Genomic DNA, 24346 nt, shown 5'->3' with positions numbered 1-24346 from the left:
AGCAAAAGCAAGATCCCACACACTAACACAATTTTATTAGTTTAAAAAAACATTTAGGCCTGCTTCACATGGGCTTCAACCTGTATAAGAGCAGTGTGAACAGCTTTCAGGAAGCATGGTTGAAGCTTTAAGGCCCGTTGCACACAAGTGTCATAATTTACTGATGTTTAGGACAAAAACTGCATGTAAAGACCTGAGTAATGTTCAGTATAGGCAACATAGATGTGCGCAGTCTATTGCATTAGGGTGTGCACCCCAAAGCTCAAACACACATGCCTTTCTCTGCAGCCTCAGCTGCACGGTACAGTGAATGACTTGCAAGTGCTCTGTGGTGAACGACTTCCTGTTCATTCACAAACTGAAGCATAGTAACAGTTTACTATGCTGCAGTTATGAATGAACAGTGTGAGTTTTCATTTAGAAAAAGAAGGAGCCAGTAAATGACATATCTCCATCCTGAAACACCCCCCACAGCAGCCGGGGGAAGAGGAGGAAAGCCAGCAGCACTGTGGTGGGGCGCAACACGGGGGGGAAGCCTGGGCAGTAGGGAGAATCTTCACCGCACAGAGTGGTTAGGGTGTGCCCAGGCACACGTCTATGATAGGCGAGTATAGGTGAGTTAAAGGTGTGCAAGCGTATAGATGAGTATAGACGAGTATCATGCTCAGGTGAGCATTTGGGGGGGGGGGGGGGGGGCTGGGGGTTACTATTATAAGATTTTTAAACTTAATGCAGAGAATGCATTAAGGTAAAATAAGGTGGGGGAAGCTGTTCCTGCCAGGAGAAGACAGTTATTATTGCTAGCGGGTATAGCAGCCACTAGGGATATATCACAAGAGAATCCAGCAGACTGGTTGCACCCAAGATGATTGATCGATTAACTTGGTACATTCAGCCTGCCTATTACCTGTTCAAATCAATAAAAAAGATGGGAGGGGGGAGGAAAGGAAGGAGGGAACCGGGTTAGTAAGAGGAATAAAGAGGCACCATGCATCCAGAGGGAGCATAGGTAGGTATATTACTAATCCATCCAAACAGACACATTTTTTTTAATTTTTTGGGCCATTTCTACAAATATAGGTCAACTTATACATGGATAAAGCAGCATTAACAGACATTTCCAATGAGGATACTGGGGTGGCCAGTAATACTTATAAGGTTTCACTTGCAATCACAATCTAGAGTCTCAATGTTTATTTTACTTAATTTCTACCTTCACCCTTGCTTGCACTGGTAAACAAAATAAAAAGTGCCATATTCTTAAAATATACAACTTTATTTGGACTTCATTCATTTTCACCTCACAAGCATCTCTTTTCAAATAATACATTTTTCTTTTGTTACTTTTCATTACGTAGTTTAAACTAGATCAAAGTTTTTATCCTTTTCAATTCTTTTTTAACAGAAAATATCCAGGCAGTCAAGAGAGGATAAAATAGATTTTTTTTTAATAGGGTTATTTGTCACATCCTGCTTTTCTAATTGTTTGGAAAATCAGATTTACTCCCTACTTATGTTTTAAGAATGATTACTCATACACTCAGTTATTGTATTATATCTGGTTAGGCCATATTTACATCAGTGCAGGGAAGTAACGCGTCCACAGAATATTAAGACATGCTAACGCTAATGTAAAGTACTTTAGGACAGTCCTCTCATTTTGAATGGACTTTCAATGCACCTAATCATGGTATAAGTCACACCTGACCCTTTTTGGGAATGTGCAGTAGTGAGTTGCATTGTCCTGAAACACAGGTAAGCTGGTCATAGATGGATAATTTTACTTTGGTTCATGCAGTGCGCTGAAAAAACCCCCTCCAAAAAAACAAAAACAAATTCCTCTATCCACACAAGGGAGGTGGATGGAAAAATCTCCCCCACGGAGACATTGTATTCCAACAGTGAGACACTCTGCTGATTGGCAAAAGTTTTCCAACATTCCCAATTGACAGACGTGAATCTAATGATCGACCTCTGCCAAAAAGGGTCGGCCACACACGAATCGAAATTCGGCCAGTTCCTGTCAGAGGGGAAGGTGGCACTTACTAAGGCTGTGTCACTGGAGCAGCAGATCGCAGCAGAGCAACGCTGGATTTTCTGGGCTAGTGAGTATGTGAATCAAAGGTAACAGGTAAGCGTAAAAAAAAAAAAAAAAAAAATCAGGAGGTGGTGCAGTTAATGCCCCCTGCTGGTTGATTGGCAGATGATTTGGCCATATAGCAAAGGGGACCTCCTCTAACTGCAACCTTTGCTGAACAGCTTGGCCTCCTACAGGAAGTGGGAGTGAAGAAAAAAATTCTACTGGTAGGATCAACAGAAGATACAACTATGTTACAAAAGGGGACTCAGAAAAATGCTATTGAAAGACTGCATTATGTGTGTGGTAATTGTATAAGTCTCTAAATACTGCAAACAGAGGCAACAACAATTCTAAAATAAACTCAACTCACCTGATGCTGTCGGAGAAGGATTCTACTGCGTACTTGGATAAACTATATGGTCCAACAGTCATAGTCAATCTTCCTGCAGCGCTAGACATGTTAACCAGGCGCCCTTTGGCCTTCCGGAGAAATGGCAAGAAATTGATTGTCACGTCAATCATCCCTAACAGGTTAATATCAATGACTTTTGAATAATCTTCTTTGGTCAGCCATTCATCTGGGCTACATGGGACGCTGACTCCAGCATTGTTTACTAGGCCCCAGAGCCCTGCAAAAGTTAAATGAATATAGATATTTAGCAAGTTATGTATTGATATAGCTTTTGAGTAACCATTATTTTCACGAAGGAGTTGTTACAAAAAGCCTACACAGACTAGAGAACATACAATTGCACTACATGTGCATAATGTGCTAAAGTATGTTCTTGACACTACTTTGTAGAATACTTAGATGAGTGTCAAAAAGCTTCAACAATACAACACAAATGATATTTTAGACTGGTCATATGCAAAGGGAAGCTTTGTGCAGAGCTTTCCTATAGCCAAGCATTAAATACACCATTTATTAAACCAATGGTTAATGGAAGATTAGATTACTACCTTTATACTACCTCTTATTAAGCCACTGACGAAGGGGCAGGAGTTTTCTCCACATAACCCCTTATGTCATTAAAAATGGAATCCCCATTTGATCCAGCCAAATAAACAGAAGACACCCTGCAGACAGGGAAACCATGATCCTTTGAAGCAGAAGTTTATTTTTTGGAGTGGCAGCTGGCACACTATATTCAAAATATCAAACTGCACATCAGTCCTTTTTCAACCTATTTCATCAGATGAACAAAAAAAACTTTTCCCATTGAGGCAAACAATGGGGTCTGCTCTACCAAGTCATCCATTAAGCAGGTTTTGGGGTTTGTTGCAGATATTCCAGCATGTGAAAACATTTGTGTGAATGGTAATGCAATTGTTCTACTTTTTACTCGGAAAATACATGATACTGTCGTGGTCTACATAACAAGATAGCCTTTGTTAAGTCAATATATCAGCTATAAGGTCTAGAATTGGCCAGCCTAGTTTCTCATGCATTTACATATATATGTGATTGATGGGAATTGACTGGTTCGGATTCAGATGCACTTGATGAGACAATTTATCAGCTGTGGAGACATGACTTAAAGTATAACTGAAATCTCTGATACATTGTTTAATATGGCTCAATTAGCCTCAAAAGGTTATATAAATACCTCCCTGATAGAGGCGAACTATAAAGTCTTACTACGGTGGTATATGGTTCCGGCGAGAATTGCTACATACATCCCTGGCGCTTCCCCACTATGTTTCAGGGAGTGCGGCAGGGAAGGTACAATATATCATACTTGGTGGACTTGCCCTAAAGTCAGACGATTTTGGATACGCATTTATAACTTTATTTACTCACTGACCCAAGTTAATCTAATCAAATCTCCACAACAGGCGCTACTGGGGGGCCCAGTGGAAGGAGTGCCTAGGCACACAAAAAAACTCATATCTTTTATCTTCACAACATCTAGGATCGCGATTGCTAGATCCTGGAGAAAGCCTCTGATCCCTTTTGAATTGGTAAGAGTGAAGCTGCCGTGGATCATGATTAATGAACGCCTGTCTGCGATTCTTTTGGATAAACAGCGGGCTTTCGACAGGATTTGGGAACCATGGTGGACCTATCTATCCACGGGCTTCGATAGATAATGGATCTTAGTGGAGATCCTTAGGGGTGCACTCAACCCCAACCCTTCCCCCACCCTTTCTCTTCTCCCTCTTTCTCCTTTCTCTTATCCTTTCCTTTTTCTTTTTTGTTAGTCTTTGCAGGTTTTCCTGCCTCATGTTATTACCCTTGCAATATTTGCAGAGAATCAAGATGTGATATTAGATTTATTAGTTATAAGTCGGGGGGGGGGGGGGCTGGGGACCTCCCGCCCACAGTGTAGATCCCAAATGGGGTGGACGGGTGGGTCCCTGGCGTCACGCCTTCTCGCCAAGGAACACACAAGTGATATGGAAATGATTTTGGGGCAACTAAAATATAAAGATAGACAGATGCAGAGATGTTATACTTTGCTAGTAATATGCTAATGTAACTTTTGCAGGCCATGTTGCCAGAGATGTGTTTTCTTTTTCCATTACCTTTTATATTCAAGGAATGTATATTGTATATTTTCTACATACTATTTTCAATAAAAAATATTGGAAAAAAAAGTATAACTGAAATCTCCTATAAAAGATGATACAGTGCCTTGAAAAAGGTATTCATACCCCATGAAATTCTCCACATTTTGTCATGTTACAACCAAAAACGTAAATGTATTTTATTGGGATTTTATGTGATAGACCAACACAAAGTGGTACATAAATTGTGAAGTGGAAGGAAAACGATAAATGATTTTCAAAATGTTTTACAAATAAACATGTGAAAAGTGTGGCATGCATTTTTATTCAGCCCCCCTGAGGCAAAACTTGGTAGAACCACATTTTACTGCAATTACAGCTGCAAGTCTTTTTGGGGATGTCTCTACCAGCTTTGCACATCTGGAGAGTGACATTTTTGCCCATTTTTCTTTGCAAAATAACTTAAGCTCTGTCAGATTGGATGGAGAGCATCTGAACAGCAATTTTCAAGTCTTGCCACAGATTCTAAATTGGATTTAGGTCTGGACTTTGACTGGGCCATTCTAACACATGAATAGGCTTTAATCTAAACCATTCCATTGTAGCTCTGGCTGTATGTTTAGGGTCGTTGTCCTGTTGAAAAGTAAACCTCCACCCCAGTCTCAAGTTTTTTTTTGCAAACTAACAGGTTTTCTTCTAAGATTGCCCTGTATTTGGCTCCATCCATCTTCCCATTAAAGGGGTTGTAAAGGTAAATTTAAAAAAAAAAAAAAAATAACAAACATGTTATACTTACCTTCACTGTGCAGCTCGTTCTGCACAGAGTGGCCCCGAACCTGCTCTTCTGGGGTCCCTCGGTGGCTGTTTCAGCTCCTCCCCGCAAGCATTAACCACCTTAATGCGAGCTCCCTCGCATGGTGGTGAGTGCTTGCGGGCGCGCTCCCTTGATACAGCCGGCGGCTATAGCCGCTCGCTGTATCACTCGGCCCCGCCCCCGGCGCGCCACGTCATCGGATGTGATTGACAGCAGCGCGAGCCAATGGCTGCGCTGCTTTCAATCCATCCACTGCAGCCAGTCAGCGACCAGGCTGAGCTGCAATGAAGATGACGAGAACGAGCAGCGAAGATTCGAGGCGTCAGGTAAGTAAAACGGGGGGGCTGGGGGCGGCGGTATTGTCAAAAGTTTTTTCACCTTAATGCATAGAATGCATTAAGGTGAAAAAATTTTTACCTTTACAACCCCTTTAACTCTGACCAGCTTCCCTATCCCTGCAGAAGAAAAACATCCCCACAACATGATGCTGCCACCACCATGTTTCACGGTGGGGATGGTGTGTTTAGGGTTATGTGCAGTGTTAGTTTTCCGCCACACATAGTGTTTTGCTTTTAGGCTAAAAAGTTAAAATTTAGTCTCAATCAACCAGAGCACCTTCTTCCACATGTTTGCTGTTTCCCCCACATGGCTTCTTGCCACTAATTACCAAAGGACAGATGATATTGCTATTTTGGGACAAAAAGTACTACTTTTTGTTCCATTCTCTGCCTAACTAGAAAGAAATGGTGCAAAGAATGATGGGAAATGTGTTTCCCTAATCATTTTTGGGGCTTCGAGAATGCAGACTGAACCTGCCCACCACACCATTTACATTTAAGCGGAGAAGGTGTTGGGCAAAGGTAGGATAGGTATTTTTACAAAAACAATTGGACACTTTTTAGAAGTTGCAAGAAGATTAATGTAGGAGAGTGGAGCTGATGCATATACAGTGCCTTGGAAAAGTATTCATACCCCTTGAAATTTTATACATTTTGTCACGTTACAACCAAAAACGTAAATGTATTTTATTTTGTATTTTAGGTGATAGACCAACACAAAGTAGTGGCACATAATTGTGAAGTGAAAGGAAAATGATAAATGGTTTTCAAAATTTCTTACAAATAAATATCTGAAAAGTGTGGCGTGCATTTGTATTCAGCCCCCCTTTACTCTGATACCCCTAACTTAAATCTAGTGGAACCAATTGCCTTTAGAAGTCACCTAATTAGTAAATAGAGTCACCTGTGTGTAATTTAATCTCAGTATAAATACAGCTGTTCTCTGAAACCCTCAGGGTTGTTAGAGAAACTTAGTGAACAAACAGCATCATGAAGGCCAAGGAACACACCAGAAAGGTCAAGGATAAAGTTACATAGTTAGTAAGGTTGAATAAAGAAACCAGTCCATGCAGTTCAATCTGAGTGAGTGTTAGTGCATGTCCACAAATTGTCCCCATCCCTATACATTGTGACCTATCAAGATGCCCATCTATTATTATTATTTATTTAAGGTACCCATATAGTGCCGTCAATTTTTACGCAGTGCTCCACACACACACATATCAGTCCCCACCTCCAAGGAGCCCACAATCCAAGGTCCCCAACCCACACATTAGGGACAATTTATTATGGACAGAAGCCAATTAACCAATTAACCTACCAGCATGTCTTTGGAGTGTGGGAGGAAACCAGAGTACCCGGAGGAAACCCACGCAGGCACAGGGAGAACATGCAAACTCCAGGCAGGTAGTGTCGTGGTTGGAATTCGAACCAGTGACCCTTTTTACTGCTAGGCAAGAGTGCTACCCACTACACCACTGTGCTGCCCCAAAGTTGTGAAGAAGTTTAAAGCAGGGCTAGGTTATAAAAAAAATATCCCAAGCTTTGAACATCCCACAGAGCACTGTTCAATCTATCATCTGAAAATGGAAAGAGTATGGCACAACTGCAAATCTACCAAGACATGGCCGTCAACCTAAACTGACAGGCCGGGAAGAAGAGCATTAATCAGAGAAGCAGCTAAGAGGCCCATGGTAACTCCACAGCAGAGATCCACAGCTCAGGTGGGAGAATCTGTCCACAGGACAACTATTAGTCATGCTCTCCACAAATCTGACCGTTATGGGCGAGTGGCAAGAAGAAAGCCATTGTTGAAAGAAAGCCATAAGAAGTCCAGTTTGCGAGAAGCCATGTGGGGGACACACTAAACATGTGGAAGAAGGTGCTCTGGTCGAATGAGACCAAAATTGAACTTTTTGGCCTAAAAGCAAAACGCTATGTACAGCGGAAAACTAACACTGCACATCACCCTGAACACACCATCCCCATCGTGAAACATGGTGGTGGCGGCATTATGTTGTGGGGATGCTTTTCCTCAGCAGGGACAGGGAAGCTGGTCAGAGCTGATGGGAAGATGGATGGAGCCAAATACAGGGCAATGTTATGCCGCGTACACACGACCGGTCTTTCCGTCGGACTGCAGTCTGACGGCCTTACCAACGGACTTCCGCTGAAACGGACTTGCCTACACACGATCACACCAAAGTCTGTTCGTTTAGAACGTGATGACGTACGACATGACTAGAAAAAGGAAGTTCAATAGCCAGTAGCCAATTGCTGCCCTTGCATCGTTCTTGGTCCAGACTAGCATGCAGACGAGCGGTTTTCCCGATAGGAACTAAGTCCATTGGAAAGATTTGAAACTTGTTCTATTTCTAGGTCCGTTGGAATTTTCGAAAAAAAAGGCCTGATGAAGTCCACACACGATCGGAATGTCCGACGGAACGGTTCCGTCTGAGCTTTTCTCACGGAAAGTCCGGTCGTGTGTACGCAGCATTAGAAGAAAACATGTTAGAGTCTTCAAAAGACTTGAGACGGGTGGAGGTTCACCTTTCAGTAGGACAACAACCCTAAACATACAGCCAGAGCTACAATGGAATGGTTTAAATCAAAGAATATTCATGTGTTAGAATGGCCCAGTCAAATACCTAAATCCAATTTAGAATCTGTGGCAAGACTTAAAAATTGCTGTTCACAGTTGCTCTCCATCCAATCTGACAGAGCTTGAGCTATTTTGCTAAGAAGAATGGGCAAAAAGGTCACTCTGTAGATGTGAAAAGCTGGTAGAGACATACCCAAAAAGACTTGCAGCTATAATTGCAGTAAAAGGTGGTTCTACAAAGTATTGACTCAGGGGCGGCTGAATACAAATGCACGCCACACTTTTCACATGTTTGTAAAATGTTTTTGAAAATCATTTTTCATTTCCCTTCCCCTTCATAATTATGTGCACCTTTGTGTTGGTCTATCACATAAAATCCCAATAAAATACATTTAGTTTTTGGTTGTAACATGACATTCCCAGTATTTCACCTGGGAAAAAAAATCCTAATCAATTGCCCTGATCGTATAATATGAGTTTCATATTGCTACTATTTAAGCTAAAAATGTAAACTCTGACCTTGTTCTCCAACAATAGAAGACACCCATTTGGCTGCACTGCGAACACTTTCACTGTCAGTGACATTTAAAATGACAGTCTGCAGTCTACTGGAGGTCTCTTTTTTCAGATTTTCAGCTCCTGTCTCTCTCAGACATGCAGCTAGAACCCTCATTCCTCGTCTGTCCAGGTTCTTTGCCAGAATATTTCCAAATCCTGTGTCACATCCAGTAATGAAGACATATTTGCCTGTGAGATTGTCCAGGATTAGACTTTGTCTGTACCATCTGTACAAGAAGAGCAAACCCAACACTACCAGCAAAGGGAGCCACATGATGAATCAGCAGTAGGATCCTCGTCACTGAAAGATACATTCAGAAAATTAGTTCAATCATAAAATATACATATCAAATGTGTCTGTTCAGAGAATAATAGCTCATGTGCACTAATAAATGTAACAGATCTGTATAACTAACATGTTGTATTGAATTGGCTAATTAGCAATTATGGTGGTAAAATATATAAATACAGTGCTCACAAACAAAAACCCATAGTGAGTGATAAAAAAAAACAAAGTCCATACAAAACTATGAAGGTGCTTCACAAATGGTGTGTAAAAATGCAGGGAATGCTTCACATCTGGTGTGCAGAAAGTGCAGAGAAAATGTTGCAGAAAAATCTTCAGGTATACCAAGACACCCCCACATGTGTCCCCACTCACCAAATCACAATGACACCCAGCTTTTCAGTCTGGGATTCGGTAAAGGCTTGTAACGATATCCAAATTATGTTGCAGGATGGCAGGTTCACTGATGAGATCATAAACGATCCTTCAACATTAATACTCAGCCATACAAAAAACAGGCACTTTCTGCACACCAGATGTGAAGCATTCCCTGCATTTTTACACACCATTTGTGAAGCACCTTCATAGTTTTGTATGGACTTTATGTTTTTTGTTATCACTCACTATGAGTTTTTGTTTTGTGAGCGCTGTAGTTATATATTTTACCACTATGTTCAGATGTCTAGCACTTTGTGGATAGCAGCTTCATTCGATCATTTTTTACCACCCATTTTTAAAAATAATTTTTTCACACCATCAGCGCGAGTTTATATATTTAGATTATATATTTTCCTAATTAGCAATTATGTTGTACAAAATGGCCACTACTCAATTCAACATAGAGATGGAACTGTGATCATGTGTAACAATAATATAGAATTTAAAATACCTTGCCCATTCCACTAAGAATAGCTGTGGCTAAACAGGATGAGGCTTTAAGGGAAATCTGAGAAAAATCTGATTATTCCTGTAATACCATGTTTCCCCTAAAATAAGACCTATCGTTATTTTCCGGGAGGGCTGCAATATAAGCCCTACCCCGAAAATAAGCCCAAGTTTGAGGTGCTATAATCCTATAATCCTCTCAGTTACGACAGTGTGCTGTGTGTGTGTGTGTCTTTGTGATCTAGCGGTGTCAAGTGCCTTTGGTACAGATCGGCGCTCAGCTGATCTCCACGCTGGTCTCCTCCTCTTTATCCGGCTGTCGGTGGGGGATCTCGGCCCCCCTCACTCTGCAGAGCTTCGGCGGGTCACAGAAGGTATGGTAGTCTCAGTGCAGAGCCTCTGCAATCAATCAACATGTTATACTGTGTGCGGTATGGATACTCCTGTCTCCGCTGGCAGCTGGGAGAGGTGGAGGAGAGCAGAGCTGAGGTGTTTGGCACCGTTTGCTTGCAGGGGCACACACATTGTGTATTGTGTGCTACTGTAACAGAGGATTTTGGAATTTTAACTTTGTTCAAACTGGGGATTCCTGATAGGCAGGGAGGGAGAGAAGACAGCATGTTATATGACAAGACCTACCCTGAAAATAAGCCCTACTGGGTCTTTTGTTGCTAAAATTAATTTAAGACCTGGGCTTATTTTCGGGGAAACATGGTATGAGAACATTGCCAGTAATAGCTGCACAACATGGCTGTGTATAAGTTTCTTTTCATCTATCAACCTGACATATCACTTAAGGTCTCAGGAAAGAGTTTATGCTGTGAACGGGGCACACAGAAAGCAATGGTTTTCTATGTCACCTAGTGGCGACATGTGTTTTCATGTAATGTGAACATACCCTTAGTATGCTGGATCCTGGTAGGACTTGGTAGCAAGGTTTAATTCAATCTTATTTTATTGGAAAAAGTGAACAATAAAATCAAGATCTCGGGAATCACCAACAATGGGTATCAAATGCACAAGAATTTAAGGAAAGTATGATCAAACAAGTATTGTAACATGCTCAAAGAACAAATCAAGAGTTAGTGAATATGTGCAACATATTAAAACATAACAGGCATAAGCACAGATCCCCTCTATCATGTACGAGGAAGTCAAATGTAGACAGTATGCATTAAAACTTCGGAACTTACCCTTAAAAATTGTTAATCTATAAAAGAATACATTGCAAGGATTACACTCCCTCAGATATACTGAGCGAGGAAAAGTTAGAAAACAATTGCTCAATGGGTATCTGAAGGTGTACATATGCACAGAAGGGAAGGCTTAGACAAAAAGAAGGGGGGATAGAAAGATTAGAAATAGGTAACACTCCAGTCTGATCACATGGTGGATTCAGCTAGGCCTCTCTCTGCCCAAGAGAGAAATTCTGAGGAGTATCGGAACATGGACCATAAAGTCCAAGTAAGAGAAAACTGCTCGCCCTTACCAGATTCCTGAGCCAACAGACATTCCGGGTACCTAATATGGTCCACCTTAATAGCCCAATCCCCCAGGGAAGGTATGGTTGTCTATCTCCAGTGTCGGGGAATCGCTACCCTGACCGCAGGCAGGAAGTGTCGCAGCACATCTTTCTTTATGGATTTGAAAGTTCCCAGGAGCAAAGACAAGAGAGCTACCTCAGGTGACGGTTGAATAGAGGTCGCCAACAGCTTGCAGCATAGTTTGAAGAATTGGTGCCAAAATTTCTGTACAGGAGGGCAGTCTCAGCAGATGTGGAACATGGTACCCCTGGAGCCATGACACTGCCAACAGGTATCTGGAAATGTCGGATTGAAGTGGTGTAAAGTTGAAGGGCATCTGTACCATCTCGTCACCAACTTAAACCCTATTTCCTGAGTCTTAGTGGCCAAAGAGAGCTTGTGCGTAAAAATAAAGCATTGTTGCCAATCAACAAGAGAAATTGAATGCTGTAGTTCTACTTCCCAGGCTTTAGTATATGGTGGAAGATCAGGAGAAGAGGAATTAAGCAAAAGGGAGTAAAGTTGAGAGACCACATGACTTGGAGGGTCTACCTGTGTAAGTATAGCCTCAAATCTTGTAGGTTCAGCTAGAATGTCTGGTTTAGATGGGAGAGTTTGTATTTAAATAGTTACTTGTTGTCTCTGGAGCCATTGCGTGGATTGTCGGGTAAATAACATGGAGGAGATATCTGTCGTTAAAAACAGGTCTGCTCTGGGAACTTGGCCAAGTCTCCTATGAACTTCCTTACGCCATGGTCCGGAACCTCGCTACATGCATAGCCGGTGGGAAAACCGGGGTCCCAAATAATGGAGTCATAGGCCCCAGAGGATTCGATAGGCCACCTCCAGATTTCAAGCGATCCCAAATTTGGATACTCTGACGAGTAAGTTCACTAAGGGGGTACGAGCCCTTACGATGTATGAGTGAGGTCCATGGTAGCAAGGTTTTACATGAAATATTACAACAAAACAATGTTTTAATTTCTGGTGGAACTACAATTTATAAAGCAGGTCAAAGCAATAAGTGAAATCAAACAGCGAAGTGCACTCCATTATTTTGAATCCGACTTCTGTGAATCCAGTGCAGTAAGATTACAAAAAACTCCTCATATGTGGACTAGGTGTGTTGGACGCATGAGGACCTGCAAGCTGTCCAACTAAAATTTTATGTTTGCTTAGCTGATGTGTAAGTTAGCACCCCCTTGTGGTCACTGAGCATACCACTTCACCAGGCCCCGCACCATAAGGAACATGTCTTCACATACGTCAGGAACACCTTTCCCAGCCTTGACACAGACCCATTTTGAGTGAAAGAGTGGAGAACACCAATTATCCTCCACCAGTTCTTATACACTTTACCTTTATTGTAACTTGGGCCAAATACAGGAAGGAGCCATCAAACACTTTGCAAGGCCTTGCAAACACGTGGTCCAGGCCTGGGACTTGGGAAGCTGTGGGCTCAAAGATAGGGTCACTACCTCTGAGAAGGGAAGATCAAACATGCATCAATCTGACAAAGGCCTCCATCACTAGACATATGCACTGCCACAAAATGTATTAGTTTTCATTTCATTCATTTTTTTTTTTTTTCTTTTGGGTCATTCGTTAGGATCGAAATTCTTTATTTCGAATAAATTAGAAAAGTTGGCAATTCGGCAATTCAGAAATTTGAAAATTTGGAAAGAAAATCCTTAAATTCGAAAGAACGAAAATCTAATAATAGAAATGAAAATTTGAAAATTCTAATTAACTAACTAATCACTTAAATTATAGGTATTGGAATTTCCTTTCAAATTTGGCTGTTAGTGAACGTAACAAATTTATCAGAAATTATGAGTTATCTGAAATAACCAATGCCGCATCTAAACGAATGGAACATAACAAAATAATAATAAATAATAAAACGTATTATTAATTTGTTCCATTAGTTTAGATGCGGCATTTGTTATTTCAGATAATTTGTAACTTCGGATAAATTCTTATTCGTTACGTTCACTAAACAGCCAAATTTGAAGGGAAATTTCAATACCTATAATTTAATAGTTATTAGTCATTTTGAATTTTCATACCTATTAACTATTAAATTATAGGTATTGGAATTTCCTTTCAAATTTGGCTGTTAGTGAACATAACGAATACGAATATATCCAAAGTTACGAAATATCCGATCTAACGAATGCTGCATTTAAACGAATGGCATAAATTAATAATACATTTTATTATTTATTATTTTGTTACGTTCCATTCGTTTAGATGCAGCATTCATTATTTCAGATAATTCATAACTTTGGATAAATTCATATTCATTACGTTCACCAACAGCCAAATCTGAAAGGACATTCCAATACCTATAATTTAATAGTTCGTTATTATTAGTTAGTTATTTCAGATTTTAAAATTTTCGGGTTTTCTAATTTTGGGATCTTCGTTCTTATTTTTAGATTTTTGAATTTCCGAATTTTAGAATTTCTGAATTCTCCAAATTTTGGAAAGATTTTTTAAACGGGTTTTCGTTAATTCAAATATTTCCGAATTAACGAATTTGTCGAATTTCGTCAAAAAACAAAATTTGGAACGCAACAAATTGCACATGTCTATCCATCACCAGTCACTACCACTCACTTTTCTGAACTGGCTGTTCTTTCTTCTCTGTGCAGATGTTCTCTTACTTTACTATCACCATTATAGTACACTTCATTTCCTTTTAATTGTAGCACCCTCCTAGGTAGGTGCTAGAAGAGAGTTTCGTTTTTGGCATTTCTGCTTACCAGGAAGATGGTCAGGTAAAACTTAGAGTTCTCTCTGTCTACCAGGGAGCAGGATCTATTGGTTAGGTCTGCTCATTGGGCTCAGGGGCCTACACTGGTCCAATAGGAAGGCATATTGGACAGTGGGAGGGGACCTGACAGGTGAGTGCACAGGTGTTACAGTCCTGGCAATTGGCAGAGGAAAAGTGCTGCATTGCATGTTGGGATACTGTATAAAAGCCCAGGGTACATGTGCTCAGAGTTAGAGTCTTTGGGGCCTGTCAAGTGAGGGCCACTCCTTCAGCTAGAAGAGTCAGTGGGCGGGTGTCAGTAAAGGGGATGCTAGAGAGTATCCTGAAGGTAAAGTAGTGCATCAAGTCTGCTGCTAGTGAGAGTTCCAAAATAAAATACAAAAACACAAATACCCTGGACTGGTCATTGAGTAACGAGCACATGGGAGTAAGGGTGGGACAAGTGGTAACCCCTAGCAACCAAGTGTAAACCATTAGCAACCAGCTGCAGGCAACCAGGGAGAGGCCTATGAAGTCAACACTAAGCAAGCCCTATGGGGACAGTGCTACATAATATTCACTGTACAAATATGCACATATTCCTTCTATGGTGTCCAGACAATCTTGAATAATAAAATAGTATTTTTAAAACCGCTTACCTGTAAAATCCTTTTCTTGGAGTACATCATAGGACACAGAGACTTAAATATTTACTTAGTGGGTTATAGCTACCTTCTGGTGTTGACACTGGCACACCCAATACAGGAAGTTGACTCCCCTATATAACCCCTCCTCCTTCCAGGAGTCCTCAGTTTTTGTAGACAAGCAAGATACTTACACCCCATAAAAAGAGGGGCAGGACCTCTGTGTCCTATGATGTACTCCAAGAAAAGGATTTTAAAGGTAAGCTGTTTTAAAAATCCTATTTTCTTTATCGTACATCATAGGACACAGAGCCTTATTTACTTAGTGGGACGTCCCATAGCAAGGCTACTTGAGGGGAGGGAGACACAACCTGTAGGGCACCCCCAGACCTTGGGGACTTATACTGCTGCCTGCAGCACACTGCGCCCAAAGGCGATATCCTCATTCCTTCTTACATCCACTTGGTAAAATTTTGTGAATGTATGGACCGAAGACCAAGTTGTGGCCTTGCAGATCTGAGCAAAGGAGGCCTGGTGACGCACTGCCCAAGAAGCACTAACCGCTCTGGTAGAGTGCACCTTAACTTGAATAGGGAGCATCTTACCCCTTAAATCATAAGTTTGAATTATAACTTGCCATCCACTTAGCAACAGTGAATTTCAACACTGCCTGTCCTTTTGTAGGACCCTCTGGCAGAATAAATAAGACATCAGTCTTACAAATCCGAGCAGTTTTCTTTAAATAGATTTTCACTGCTCTCACTACATCAAGACTTCTCTTCCCTGGAACATGGTTTTGGGAAAAACGATGGCAGGACAATATCTTCATTCAGATGAAAGCCTGAAACCACTTTTGGCAAAAAGCCTGGACGAGGGAGTAACACCACTCTGTCCTCATGAATAATCAAATATGGCTCTTTACAAGAAAGAGCAGCCAATTCTGAAACCCTCCTTGCTGAGGATATAGCAACCAAAAATATCAGCTTCCTAGTAAGGACTAAGGGAACATGCTGTAATGGTTCAAATGGCGGTTTTTGGAACACTGATAAAACTAAATTCAAGTCCCAAGGGGTTAAAGGTGATTTAACTGGCGGATTAATCCGCATCACCCCTTGCATAAAACCCCGGACTAAAGAATGCGTAGCAAGTGGTCTTTGAAATAAAACCGATAAGGCTGAGACTTGGCCCTTAATAGTACTTAGGGCCAACTTCATCTCTATGCCCAATTGTAGAAAGGCAAGAATTCTGCCTATAATATATCTCCAAGGGTACCAACCCTTGGATTCACACCAGGAAACGTAAGCTTTCCAAACTCTATAATATACAGCTCTGGAAACTGGTTTCCTTGCATTGATTAAAGTTGAGATAACTGACCTGGAAAGCCCACGCTTCTTCAGAATGTGGGTTTCAATAGCCAAGCCGTTAAATTTAGCGTTTGTAAAGTAGGATGAAATATCGGCCCCTGCGATAGCAGGTCTGGCCTTAGTGGGAGAGGCCAAGGACCCTCCACTGCCATCTTTACGATCTCTGTGTACTACGACCTTCTGGGCCATGCTGGTGCTACCAGAATTACCGGCTTTATTTCCAGCTTGATCCTGCAAAGAAGTCGAGGCAGCAACTGAATCGGGGAAAAGGCGTAGATCAGTGAAAAAACTGATCCCACGGAGTTACCAGCGCATCTGTTCCGTATGCGAGTGGATCCCTTGTTCTGGACACAAAGTTGACCAACTTTATGTTGAATCTGGACGCTAGAAGATCTATGTCCGGAGTCCACCATCTTTGGCAAATAGCCCGAAACACTTTGGGGTGAAGAGACCATTCCCCTGGGAATAACTGCTGGCGACTTAGATAGTCCGCCTGCCAATTTTCTAGTCCCGGAATGAAAACTGCTGATAGGGATGGGACATTGCTTTCTACCAAGTTAGGATATGGTTCACCTCTCTCTGAGCTGAGACACTCTTGGTGCCCCCTTGGTGATGGATATAGGCCACAGCCGTGGCATTATTGGATTGAATCCGGACTGGACAATTCTTTAACCTGGAGGTCCAGGTTACTCTGCCCAAATCTCTAGGATGTTGATGGGCAGGGCTCTTGAGTTTTGACCACTGTCCCTGGACTCCCCAGCGTGAGAGGCTGGCAACTGTTACTACTTTCCAGATTATTGGTCTGAAGGATTTCCCCTTCAGCAAATTCTGGCTTTGTAACCACCAACTGAGGCTTTGAGACACACTTGGGGACAGCCGCATTGGCAAGTCCAAAGCTTGGATCGTCTTGTTCCAAGGAGAGAGGATTCTGTTTTGCAACAGTCCTGAATGGAACTGGGCATAGGGGACTGCTTTGAATGAAGCTACCATCTTTCCTAACAACCTCATGCAAAGGCGAATTGAAGGATTTGCTTTTGACCTGACCATCCGTACCAGCTCTTGTATGGAGCTGATCTTTGCTGGAGGCAAGAACACCCTTTTCTGGGCTGTATCTATGATCAGGCCCAAGTAATCCAGCCTTCTTACTGGTTTTAAGGAAGACTTCTCTAGGTTGAGGATCCAACCGAGACTTTCCAGGTAACTGGTTGTAATGCGTACGCTTTGCCTTAAGCGAGTCAGTGACTGGTTTATTAACAATAGATCGTCTAGGTATGCCAACAGTGTTATTCCCTGTGCCCTCAACCTGGCTAGAGGTGGGGCCAGTATTTTTGTGAATACCCGTGGTGCTGTGGCTAGCCCGAAGGGTAAGTCCATGAACTGAATGTGCCGTTGTTCCACTTTGAATCTCAGAAACCTTTGGTGAGCGTGATATATTTTGAGTAAATTTTTAGGAACCGATTTAGATTTTTTAGATCCAGAATGGGTCTGACATCTCCATTCGGTTTTGGTACTGTAAGCAGGTTTGAATAAAAACCTAAACCTTGTTCTTCTGTGGGGATCTGTATGATTACCCCTTGAGTCAATAATCGGTCTAATGCTTGAAACAGGGATTTTCTTTTCCCTGGATCCTTGGGAACGTTTGATCTCAGAAAGTGAGATAGTGGAAACTCCCGAAACTCTAGTTTGTATCCTAGAGTCACTGTGGAGAGAGCCCATCTGTCCTGAGTTTCCCTCTGCCAGACTTCTGCGAAATGCAGAAGTCATCCCACCTTCTTGGTGAGGGGAGACGCCTCTTCTTAGTTTTCTGCTTGTAGTCTTGCGGCTCCAGGTCTTCCTTTGAGCCTGGGCCTGACCCTGCGATTTTCCTCTGGGATCTGATGGTGAAAGCTGTCGCTACTGCCTAGAGGCGGATGCGTTTGGCGCAGGAGAGACGATCTGTTTAAATGAAAGACGTTTATACTTTCTTGTGACTGGCAAAAGAGTACTTTTTCCCCTGGAAATTGTCTGGATGTATTTATCCAAATCATCACCAAATAGTCGCTCCCCATAAAATATGAAACAAGACAGTAGGTTTTTGCAGGGTGCTTCGGCAGACCAAGCCTTTAGCCAAAGGGTCCTACGCATGTGTACTAGCACAAATGCAAGGCGAGACGCCTGGTGAATAGAATCCTTTATAGCATCTATGGCAAAACATAATGCTTTTGGTAAATCGGCCAACTCACTGGCCTGTTGTGCAGGGAGCTCGTTAAACTGTGAACTGGTCTTTTAAGGACTGCCAGATGCCTATAGCTGCAATTGCAGGCTGAGCAACAGTACCTGCTAAAGAAAAAAGGGATTTTAACAGGCATTCCAACTTTTTATCTGTTGGATCCTTTAGCATTTGTGCATTGTCCACTGGACAAGTTAAACGTTTATTCACACTGAAAATCGCAGCATCTACTGCTGGAACTTTCCATTTTTTGGTGAATTTTTCCTCCATAGGATAGAGAACTGAGAATCTCTTTGGGGGGAGAAAATGCTTAACTGGATGATCCCATTTGGTATAAATAAGCTTCTCTAGTAATGTGTGGACTGGAAATGCATGCACTGGTTGTGAAGGTTTCAAGGAACCCAAAGAAGAAACCAGACTTTCAGCTGACTCTGTTAGGGGTAGCATGAAAGTGCAGCGAACCATGTCCATAAGGATTTGTACCTCAGATTGTGAAGCTGAAACTTCAACTGTTGTTTCCTCCGCAGATGAGTAATCGGTTTGCTTTTCCCGATCGTTTGAGGGTAATACTTCAACCTGTCCCCCTGGTAAGGGGTTTAGAGTGGGAGAGAGGGATCTAGCACGCTTCTTATCCCCTTTAATGGAGCATGCGATTAAAGCTGCTAATCTTCCTTCTAAGCCCTGCAGGGTAGAGGAAAATGCATCTTCAGTCATGTATACAGGGGCTGAAGTGTGAGAAGCAGTTGTACCACCAATTGCTTCCAATGACTCACCCTCGCTTGCCATGTCAGGTATCTCCGGAGGAATGACAATGTGGAAGCATGTCTGGAGTTCCCAGCGCCTGGGGGTGGTTTTGGTGCCTTAGTAGTAAGCCTTGTGCAAAGCACAAAAAGCAAAGGTACTCTAAGAACTGTTCTATTTATTTGAACAATAGTAGGAAAAACAGTGGTAGCAAAGAATGATCTAATGCTAAACAATACGTTTTTTTCCTGTACTGCAAATGCCTGTGTAAACCCTTCACGTGCGCTAGTGCTTCTGTGTCTTGTGGCAGCCTTGCTTCATCTGCTCTGATACACACTGTCTGTTTCCCAGAGTATCAGCTTTAAGCTTTTTCAGGTGTGAGCCTGATTGTCTATGCGCCACACCCTTTCCTGTGCTTTAGCAAGAGTCACCTCAGAGGGGAGGGGGGAAGGGGATTTACACAGCCTTTTTATCAGCTTTTCAGATTTATACTGAACATAAACATAACATGTATCCCTATCCACTCAGTTTCCCCATTAGGGGGAGAGGAGACCCCCCCCCTCCAGCTGCTGAGACACACGCTGTATTAGCACAGATTTAAACAGGGTCTATACACTATTACTCCCTCTAGAGGAGTTTTTAAGGCATTTCACAATATAATTGAATGAAAAGTCATAGGTGGACTTTGCAGTTCCTATGCTTTCCTCTTACCTTTTCCTCGCTGCAGGATATTGCTGTAAACAAACAGATCCAAACTTCACCCGTCACGGCGGGCAGCGTGTTTAAACCTTTAAAGACTGGGGCCCTTTTAATAGGGATTCCACTCCTTTGGACCATCTATAGCACCCTTCAGGACAGCTTTAGGTAATGTAGCAAGACCAAAAAGAGTCCTGGTTCCTAGGGTCCAGCCCTCAAAGAGGAGCGTTACAGGCAAAACCTCGTTCTTCTATGCGAGGCCCGGTTACCATCCTGGAGCCGCAGTGGCGGGATGGATCCGGTTGTGGAGGCTTTTTAAATCCAGCATGGATCCCTCCTGGAGCTCCGCAGAGCACATCTTCACTCGTGCCAACACCTTTAGACACTGGCGAAAAAACTGAGGACTCCTGGAAGGAGGAGGGGTTATATAGGGGAGTCAACTTCCTGTATTGGGTATGCCAGTGTCAACACCTGAAGGTAGCTATAACCCACTAAGTAAATACTTAAGGCTCTGTGTCCTATGATGTATGATAAAGAAAAGTAATTTATTGAGGTTAAAAGTGTAGTCTTAAACAGCTGATTTCTTAGTGCTAATTCAGAGTGTGCAGTAACAGACATTTTACTGCATTGTAAAATGTCTGTCATCGCAAGGACACACAGGAAACAATTGTTTCCTATGTATACCATTAACACTGCAATGCAGCCTAGGGCTGCGCTGCAGTGCGCTACATTTTATCGCAGCGAACTATACAGAAATCACATGGCACTTTACGGCAGTGCAGCAGACAGCACTGCTGTACAATGCCATAAATGAAGTCTATGTTTTGTACACATTTTAAATAAAGTTTGTACAAAATCGTGCACTGCACTGCCCCCTACCACACACGGCAATGGACAGCTGCCAGAGCAGTAAAGCACTCTGGGAGCTGTCCAGTATAGCGTGACTTCAGCCTTACAGATGCAACACACTTCAGATGTACAACATTGTTAACATGGCTGGTCTTCAATAAACAGTAGAACATATTTTAAGAACGTTGTGGTATTGGTGCATATTGGAGTAAGGCCAATGTGGTGCCTACATTTAAAAAGGGATCAAAGTCTTTACCAAGTAACTACAGACTGGTTAGTTTTAGTCAGGAAGATACTTGACAATATAGAAGAGGGTTTGCTAGAAAAAAATATTTTTAAATCACTTTAATACTGAACACTTTGATCCCCTTCCTGGCAAGGCCAATATTCAGCTTTCAGCACTGTCACACTTTGAATGACAATTGCGCGGTCATGTAACACTGTACCCAAATGACATTTTTATCATTTCTTTTCACACTGAAAAAAGCCTGAAAATTTTGAAGAAAGTGTTTCTTTGTTTCCGTTATAAAATTTTGCAAATAATCTTTCTTCATAAATTTAGGCCAAAATGTATACTGCTACATTTCTATGGTGCAAATAATCCAAACTGGTGTATATTATTTTGTCTTTAGGAAAGTCCACAAACTATGGTATATATCTGAAAATCGATCAATCCTGATATACTGATGGCCTATCTCATTTCTTGAGGCACGAAAATGCCAGGACAGTACAAATACCTCCAAAATACCCTTGTGGAAAGTAGAAAGTTCAAGGTATTTAGTAAGAGACATAGCAAGTTTTTTGAAGTTATAATTTGTCACAATTGTTTGGAAAAATTAAGAAAAAAAAACAGTTTTCACAATTTTTTTTTTCTTACATACTGTCACCAGTGCAGTACTGTGCCATCATATAACTGGTGTAGCGGTGATCAGGGACCCTGACTGGTTACAGTATGAAAAAAAAAAAAGTTTAATAATTTTCTACAATTTACAATATAGGTTTTTTTTTATTACATTTATTTTTTTATGTACTGTGGCTATAACAATACAGTGTAACCATAGTAACACTGTACTACTCTAGAGAGGTGATCAGGGTTTTTTTTTTTTACTCACTATGATTGCTTAAAACTATGATAATCACTGTTATAAGCAACCATTTTTTTGAATGAAATCCATTCAATGTGTACTAGTGATTAGCCGAAACTAATCACATGGTACAGATGAGTTGTGATTGGCCCTATCTGTACCATGTGATCACTGTGACTAATCACAGAGATCAACACAATAGTACGCAATTGGCACAATTAACTAAAGCAGATTGTATGCGATATCTAGATGTCCGGACACATTATCCCTAAATATTGCATGCGTTCCTGAAATTCTCATTTTACTTTACCATTTTGTGATATTTACTGCAAATTGCTCAAAACGCATAAAAAGCGGTTAAAGTCAATTTACAAAAGGAGATAAATAATTAAATGCATGCGGTAATTAAGTTGTGGTCCAGGTATGCGGTATTTAAGGAATTTAAAAATATAATAGCTAAGTTTGAGTTGTCTCTGCCGTTTTGGATCAGTTCTCTCAACAGTAAATGCATAGAAACCTAAATATGGAAATATAGAAATTATTGGGGTTGATAAACTTTTTTTTTCTTTTTTTTAAGTTTTGGATAGAGAGGAGGTGGATTAAAACACCTGTCAGGTTATTATTGTCTGTGCCCCCACTAGGAAGATTCACCCTCTCTATTTGTCCTGTCTACCATTGTCACTAAAAGTGAAAGTAAATGAATATCCCAAATTTTGGGTTGTCCCCAGAACAGTAGTAGAGGGGAAATTTTCCACTGGGGATTCTTTTAATTTGCAGAATTTTCCTCTCACTTCCTGTTTTGGCTATGGGACAGGAAGTAAAAGTAAATTCCCCCCAATGGGACACAGATGGCAAAAGAAAACAAACCCAAAAAACTCACAGGGTAAATAATCCTCCCTTATGCTGGCCATACACTATGCAAAAAAAAAAAATCGTCCGAAATTCAGTCAGTTAGACAGTTCGTTCGTTTTTCGGCCAGTTAATGGGCACAAAATCAATAATCAATGGGACATTTTTGAGCCAAAAAAAACGAAGGACAAGTTTGGAAATTTTCTGCTGAAGGAACGATAAATTGAAAGGTTATTGTGTTTCCCATCCGAACTGTCTGTACTAGGTATATGTAGAAAAACAAACAAAAAATGCATTCAGTTATGTCCACTGAACAATTTACCGGTCATTACATGATGGCACTATTGCTTGCGCTCACGGCCGAATGTTCGTTTTTTCGAAAATGGGTTCTGCCGATTTTTCATACAACCCAGATGGAGGCAGGCATAAGCCAGTGCCCACGGGGCTCCCATGAAGGTACCTCTAATTTGATGAAAATAGCTTTCCATGAACTGAAAAAAGCGTCAGCTCCAGGAGCTCACCAACAAGTTCAGTTTGGGCCGCCATGTTGGGAAACCTAGTATCCAGGAAATTAAATACTGCAAAGATCCCCCTTTCGTGTGGAATAGATGTGTACCATGATTCCACATCTATACCTACCAGGAGTATGTTATCAGGAACCTCATAGTTCAGGATTTTATTTAGCACATCTCTGGTATCCTTAACATAAAATGGTAAGTCATAAACCAGATTTTTAATTAGTGAGTCTATATATTTCCCTACTCTTTCGAGGGGTCCTTTGGTAGCTGAAACAATTGGCCTTTCTGGTGGATTTTTAGCATCCTTATGTATTTTAGGGATGATATAATATGTGGGGATGTTAAATTCAGCCACTCTCAGCTATTCCAACTCTTTTTTTGTTATAAGATCAGCCTCAAAAGCAAACTGGAGTTTCTCATTGATGAGAAATACCAAGTCACGTTTCCCCCTTTATCATTTTTTTACAACTAAGTTTTTAGCTTTTTATATTTCTTTTAATGCCCGTCGTTCCTCAGGAGTAAGATTGTCCATTGTACTACCTGTCCAGTTTGGTTTTGCCAGGTCATCCTCGACTAAGTCCAGGAAAAGGAAAAAGGAGAGAAATAAATTATGGGCGTTAAACGGTCAACTCCAGAGATACAGTATATATTACACAAAAGTATAAAAAAATATGAAAATGTATTATGAATAGAAAAAAACATACATAAGAGAAAGGAGAATCTAATCCCCTAGAGTACAAAACAGTGATACATATACAAGATATATTACATAAAAGCAAGCGATGGCCGACATGTTTCGTGGTTGTTAACCATATATGCTTCTTCAAAGCTTGATTGCTGTGTAATTTAACCAACATCTATAATCAAAAATAAAAAAGTGCATATACACATATAATAAATCCATATACAATCTACATATTAAATACATGTAATACTACTAAGGGGAAAGGGAAAAGAAAAGGAAAGGGGAGGGAAAAGGGTTTAATTATGCATAAATATCTACTGAATGGCCGTCTGAAAGGGAGACAGAACATGATGC

The 24346-nt window shown here is 41.2% G+C and overlaps 1 protein-coding gene across 2 annotated transcripts in view; it reads right to left on the bottom strand.

The window, feature by feature from the left end:
- LOC141127436 (retinol dehydrogenase 7-like) overlaps positions 1-24346 on the bottom strand; it is a 69604-nt gene that overhangs the window by 6110 nt on the left and 39148 nt on the right. For both annotated transcript variants that reach the window (XM_073613863.1, XM_073613862.1), the window contains exons 2-3: positions 8862-9201; positions 2451-2709 (exon numbers count right to left, since the gene is read on the bottom strand). In XM_073613863.1, the coding sequence (XP_073469964.1) occupies positions 2451-2709; positions 8862-9174 (572 nt within the window). In that variant the 5' untranslated portion in view covers positions 9175-9201. The remainder of the gene's footprint in view (positions 1-2450; positions 2710-8861; positions 9202-24346) is intronic.

The sequence above is a fragment of the Aquarana catesbeiana genome, linkage group LG02 (genome assembly GCF_042186555.1).
Source record: "Aquarana catesbeiana isolate 2022-GZ linkage group LG02, ASM4218655v1, whole genome shotgun sequence".
In the NCBI taxonomy this organism is placed as follows: domain Eukaryota; kingdom Metazoa; phylum Chordata; class Amphibia; order Anura; family Ranidae; genus Aquarana; species Aquarana catesbeiana.
This window is presented reverse-complemented; position numbering and strand designations above follow the sequence as displayed.